The 6,701-nt window shown below is 27.3% G+C and overlaps 1 protein-coding gene across 1 annotated transcript in view; it reads left to right on the forward strand.

Moving 5' to 3' along the window:
- The window catches only part of LOC107455204 (arginine-hydroxylase NDUFAF5, mitochondrial), a 16,251-nt gene extending 10,270 nt beyond the window's left edge, over window positions 1–5,981 (forward strand). The window contains exons 8-12 of the mRNA XM_043053861.2: window positions 2,082–2,168; window positions 2,258–2,318; window positions 3,009–3,092; window positions 3,841–3,923; window positions 5,865–5,981. Of these exons, the coding sequence (XP_042909795.1) occupies window positions 2,082–2,168; window positions 2,258–2,318; window positions 3,009–3,092; window positions 3,841–3,923; window positions 5,865–5,939 (390 nt within the window). The 3' untranslated portion in view covers window positions 5,940–5,981. The remainder of the gene's footprint in view (window positions 1–2,081; window positions 2,169–2,257; window positions 2,319–3,008; window positions 3,093–3,840; window positions 3,924–5,864) is intronic.
- Window positions 5,982–6,701: the final 720 nt, after the last annotated feature.

Below are 6,701 nucleotides of genomic sequence, written 5' to 3' on the forward strand. Positions count from 1 at the left end.
ATACAATATGCAACATATTATTTCAATATCTTATTCTTAAACATAACATATTTCAATGTCTTTAAAATGCCACTAAACATTCAGCAATTCCTTGAGTTATAGAAAAAAGAAATATCGTAAATTACAAAAAACCTTGTGAATGTGCATTAGAATTACTTTACAATCTACATTTTATTTTTCAAGCACTTTTTTTTTCTTCAAATTTTCTTGCCTAGAAGACTCGATTAACCCTTTCGCGCCAACTGTCACAAATACGTGACAGCATAAAACAGTATCAACCAGGGTAAAAAGATAAAACTGGTAATCAAAGTAATTCTTTAGCAGTTTATTTGTGGGCGGGGTTATAATTGTTTGATTTATTTTATTCATCATTACTTAGTTCGAAATAAAATTATTTAGTTATACTGTATACTTTGAACTAACATTGATTATATATATGATTAAACAAACAATAATTAAATTCAAGGCAAAGTAAGTCTGTGAAATTAGCAACGCCTGCATTTAAGCTAGCTTAAATGATAGCTACCGTTTTTTATTTATTTACATCCTGATTTTGTACGAATGCTTTAATGAATCACCCGTCCCCAAGGGGTTAAAGCTGTAAAAATGATCATCCCTAAAATTTTGTATATAGCTGTAATAAGTTATGTTAATTTGATTTTAGTATGAAATCCTCGAATAAATTTAGCAAAAACAGCATAATCTAAACAATATCAGATAAAAAGTTCATGCATTTAAATTCTAAAAACTTAGAAAATTATAAATAATTTGTAAATCAATTCAAATTTTCTTTTCAAAGGACATTAAAATAATTTTTTTTTTTTTTGCTTTTTAGACAGAAATCAGCTTAAAAATTGTCTATTGCCTAGAAACTTCTAGATATTTTCTATTAACAATGAATTAAACCTTTCTGATCAATCACAAAACATTAAAAAATTTTTTACAGTCATAGCATGCTTGCCTAGCAACCTAGTAAAATTAAGCATTCCTCTTTTGAATTAGTCAATGGGTTATCTTAAAATATTCATTTGCGCAGGTGACTTTTTTTTGGCGGTTTTCTGGACTATCGCCAAATATATAAACCTTTTATTGCGACCCAATTTATGATCGAATTTTTTAAAACTTTTGGCTCCCCCCCCCCCTAATTCAAGTCTCTAGATTCCAAATATGTAAAAAAAATTATATGTTTATTCAGAGAAAGTACGTTTTTGTGTCTGATTTCGTATATTAATTAATAGTTAGCACTAATTAATTAACATATTTGAGGTCACCCCCAGGAACCATTAAGATTGACACTTAGTTCGTTCAAATCCGATCATTAGAACGAAAGTTATTCAGGTTATTCGTTATTTATTCGAAAGTTATTCGTTTTTTTTTTTTTTTTTTTTTTTTTTTTTTTTTTTTTTNTTTTTTTTTTTTTTTTTTTTTTTGCAGGCTGTACCTATTTTATGATCATATAAATAATTTAATACCAGATTTCATGTCCTTCAAGTGTTAACATTTAACAATAAAAATTCCCGATAAAATTATTCGGATTGTTTTATTACAGTAGGACTCATATTTAAGGAGAAGATCTAAGAAGAGAGAAATACTTGATTCTGGCTTCTTAGGCTAAATTTGACCCATTCGTCTTTCGAATGTTAAATAGCATTTTGTAAATATATGGCAAGCTGATATGGTGAAACCTTTTAAAAAACCCTTGTTATTCAGGTTTTTTTTTTTTTGTGAACACAACTGTAAGATATTTTCATTAAAGTAACAAATATATAGCTGTAGTAGAAAAAAAATGTTGTTGCAGTAGTAGTACTTTATTTATAACGCATTAGAGCTACACAGCTTTTGCTAAGGTCTGCTGAGAAGCAGATTATGGTTTGAAAACCATCGCAATTCCCATCTTCTCCAGAGGGGATGGCTTCCCCACTTTGGTAGCCTTATGACCTGCACGTAAAGTCATAAATGTTGTTGATGGTTTAACTGTATACCTACGATGACATTATTTTACGGTTTGAGCAATGATTTTTTAGATTTTTTTCCTTTTTATTAATTACATTAGAATATTTTAATTTCTCTTTTTATTGAAGGGATTTTCTCCACACATTTCACCTTTTGCTAGAGTGAGAGACATTGGAGATTTGCTAAATAGAGCTGGTTATACTATGCTTACAATAGTAGGTAGCTCTTTCAATGTCATTATTAACTTCGTTTATTGCATTCAAATTTGGTTATTAACTATTACATTTTTTTTTCTTTTTTAACGGATACTGATGAAATAGTTGTGAATTATCCTAGTATGTTTGAATTGCTGGATGATTTAAGAGGTATGCATAATAATAAATTATATAACATTTGATTTTTGCTGTGCTAATTACTATGTGTCAAATGTATTGATTAATACTTCTAAAAGTTTTTAAGAACAGTACACAGATTTTGATTTCTTGTCCTAATCGGTTTGTAATTTGTATGAAAAATAGTGTGATATTTTTATGGCTATTTCTGCTTATTCCCTCCCTTTAACTTACAAAAAAAAAACATTTAGCCAAAAGCTTGCAGTTGTGTTATAATGTAATATTGTCCTATTTAGCTGATGATGATGCCCAATTAATATTATATAAACAATAGTTTTAAGGCATAATGATTTTCATATTGTCAAATATAAATTGGTTGGAAACCATCTTTTCTTTTTTATGTTTTGAAATGTCACATGTTCATATTTTGAAATGATTGTTTTTAAAAATGATTTTCATATTGTAATTCGTGTTATAATTTCTCACAATTTTTCATTTCTAGCAAATTTTTTGTAAAGCTTTCTATTGTTCATCAGTTGCTTTGCAACTTATAATTACTATTAATATTTCTATTATTTTCATTCTTTATTAATTGTATGTTTTGGAATGGTTGATTTTATTCTATTAGTAATTGATATAAATATATATTACATAATTTAAGCAAAATACTCTATTTGTGTAGTTAATTTAAAATAAAATTTAATTTAAAAGAATTCATATTAGGAATGGGTGAAACAAATGCTGCATGGAATCGAAAGGTAGGCATTAACCGTGACTCTTTATTGGCTGCAGGAGCAATTTATGCAGGTAAATCTTTATTTTAATTTAATTACTATTTCATTACAAATTTTGTAACTTGACATAAGTTCCAAATAGAAATTCTGTAAATTTATAACGCTAATAATAATGAAAGTTAGTATTGAAATGAAGAGACAAGTGCTGAAATATTGAAATACCTCCTATTACTATTAAAAATTGATTCAATTGAAGTAGTTTAAAAGATATTAATTAACTTTCATTCCTGTCATAATGACAGGGTGAAATTTCACACTTTATTTCTCGTGTGGGCGATATTTCCAGACTGGAGTATTCAAAAGTAATGTGCCAAAAAAAGATTAAAATAAGCAATTTTTTTTGCCCAGAATCATTTTTATTTTTCAATCTATACACCAGATGGCAGTGACAGAATATTTGTGATGTGTTTAGAAGTAATTTATTTCAGACTATACTAAATTATTTTTTATTTCAAGCTAAAAATTTACCCAAAAATTAAAAATGAATACATGCATTGTATATACACTTAGCTTCTTATTATTTTCTTTAATAAAAATATAGGCTCTATTATGACCCGTTTCCTCAAAATTAGGAGACCATTAAGGGGTTAACTCAGCAAAGATAAAAAGATTTGTAAAAGAATAGTAAGTTTTACTGTGTATGTCACATATTAAGAAGTTATAATAGAAAACAATATTTCTTGGTAAAATGTGTATTTTATAAATTTTTATGCAAAATGAGTTTAAAAAACATATATTTAAAAAGAATATTGGTATCGTAGGAATGTATGGTAATGCTGACCACACTGTCCCAGCAACCTTTCAAGTTATCTACCTCATTGGGTGGAAGCCACATGAATCACAAGTAAGTGTTTTTAGTACTAATTTTTTGCTAACTTTTATACTGTCAACTTTTATATATTAAAAAAAATGCATTCAACATGCTGATTACAAGGATGAGATTTTTCCGCTTTTGTCTCTCAAATTTCAGCCTTTTAATCAAAACCATTGATTTTCGTATTTACCTGATTTAAAAGTTGAACGTTGCGATTCTTATGCAGGCTAATTAAATATCGAACATTGTGAACCTTATTTACGAGATTTAAAAATCCAATATCGCAATTCGCATTTACGCGCTTTTAAAACCCTATGTAGGGATTCGTATTAACGCGATATATATATTCATTTTTGGATTTCCACTTTTTTACTTTCTGACTACTCTCAGCCCTGTGATTAAAAATACACCCATTCTCAAGAAATCATATTATCTAATTTATTTGTTGATGCGTTTACATGTGTATTAAAAGTACAATACAAAAATACTCAAAGTCAAGTTTTTTTTTGTTTTGTAGTATTCATAACATAGTGATATTTTTTTTTTTTTTTGAAGAATTTGCAATAGTTAAAGTTTAAAATAGAATATAAAATATACAAAGTATAAAGTATGCAAAATATTTTACAGTTATGAATATTCATTTTAATGCCATGAGTCAGAATAAGATAAATAAAATATGAATTATACTGCCAGGGAGATAATAATTTTAGGATAATGCAATATTGCATTCAAATGCAGTATCAAAACTTTTTTAACTAAGTAAACTGCACAAAATACACACAGCTTGTTTTTGAATATATTATTTTTATATATTGAGTAAATATAAATTTAAAAGCTTCATACAGGTCACAGAACTACTAAGTAAAAAAAAATTTAAAAAAAATTTCAGAATAACTAAATTACATAATATTTAAAATTATTTAGGTTTTTAAACACGTGGCTTTGATGATATTTGTCAAAAACTACTTCTGTTTATCTGGTATTCTACCCAAATAACTTACCTGTTCTGCATCGATTAGAATTCCCAGAAGGTTTAGATGTCCATGAATGTTTTAGTGAAGGAAGAATTATAAATTTCCTTCTAGCATGTTTTTAGAAGCTTAGGTTCATATATGTGAACCGAGAAAATGAAGAAGTTAACTTAACAATATATTTCTTTAAGATATTTTATGTAGGGCTTTATGGTGTAATCCTTTCAAAATTAAAATAGTAAATTAGCATAAATTGTGAATATTTCTGATATTAATACTTTAAAATTTTTTAACAATTGGTATGTTGTTAATCAGTTTTACCATACACTGCTTAACAGTATACAAGTTATTAAAATTTTTTAAAAAATATGAATGGTTACCAAACATACAGGTTGTTCCAAAATTCAACTGACAAATATATAGAGGTGATAAAAGGCATTAAATGGATAAAAACTTATATCTAGAACATGCTGGATTTACAAGCCATGTTGTGAAAGTGAAAATTTTAAAAAAAAACGCGTAGGCCCTAAATCTAGAGGAACACGAAAGGTTAGTTGTCACACTTAAATGAACTACTTTAATGTTTTCCCCTTTTTTGGTTACACACAGGATGATTTCATTGGGTAGATTGTGAGAAAACATCAAAAGCACACTTGGCACCTTATAGTGAGTTAGTTAAAATATGCATGAATACCATAGAAGATGACGTCAATGGGTGCTACTTCTAAGAACTATTATAATACTTAGTCAAATAAATCTTTTTGTAGTTGGAAAATTAATAGTATCTTTTGTAATTATTTTCCAGCATGATGTCAATATCGCCATAGTTTTTCCACCCTCTCAATGTGGTTTGCAACGCCATGTTCTATGGTATCTTTTCATCCTCTTAATGATGCCTTTAACACACCTCTTAGTTTGTTTAATTGTGGAACACCTTCTTTAGGTATACATAGAACCTGTCTAATAAAGCTGCTAATAATAATTTATTTCTTATACATAGGCTAAACCAGCTAAAAGAGGGTCTGGTCAGATTTCAATGAAGACTATTTCTAATCTGAACAAAGATGATAGATAAAAATTTGTTATTTTTATAGACATTAAATTGTATTTAATTGCATTTTTTTTTATAAAAAATAGCCATGTTCTGTTTTAATTTAATTATAATTCAGAAAAAACTAATCACTCAAATAACAAACAAAGGTAATTGAACAAGTTTTATTTAAAATCTACAAGCAGTAACATTTTCAATTTTTATTCTAAAGCACCACATTGTTTCAAAATTTCTTCTTTTTCTTTGAAATAGTTTCTAAACCAGTCGATATTTTCAATCTTTCTTTCAACTGATATATAAGGATTTGTAGATAATCCTACAGCAACAAGTTCTATGAAGTGACGTATGGGGCCTCTGGTGGGAAAGCCATGNCAAAATTAATAAATGTTAAAAAGATTCTAACATTAACTGTAAAAATATTCCATTCATGGGGTGAAAAGTTTAAAAATGGGGAAAAAAGCCCAAAAAGTTAATATATGTATCTTTGTATAAAACAATTCATTAAAATACGCATAGAAATATTGCTAGATAGATATAAAATTGAATACTCATAATACTATGAGATTTCACTTGCCTACTAAGCTGTCATAAATTTTGAAATACGTACCAAGGTACACATACGTGGACCTGTTCTTGACTGTATTACTTTTAAATATCAACTAAATATAAATTTAAAAGCTTCATACAAGTCACAGAACTACTAAGTCAAAAAAAAAATTTCCCCTGCAGAATAACTAAATTATATAATATTTAAAATTATTTATGTTTTTAAACTAGTGGATTTGA

Source organism: Parasteatoda tepidariorum, chromosome 9, assembly GCF_043381705.1.
Source record: "Parasteatoda tepidariorum isolate YZ-2023 chromosome 9, CAS_Ptep_4.0, whole genome shotgun sequence".
Lineage (NCBI taxonomy): Eukaryota > Metazoa > Arthropoda > Arachnida > Araneae > Theridiidae > Parasteatoda > Parasteatoda tepidariorum.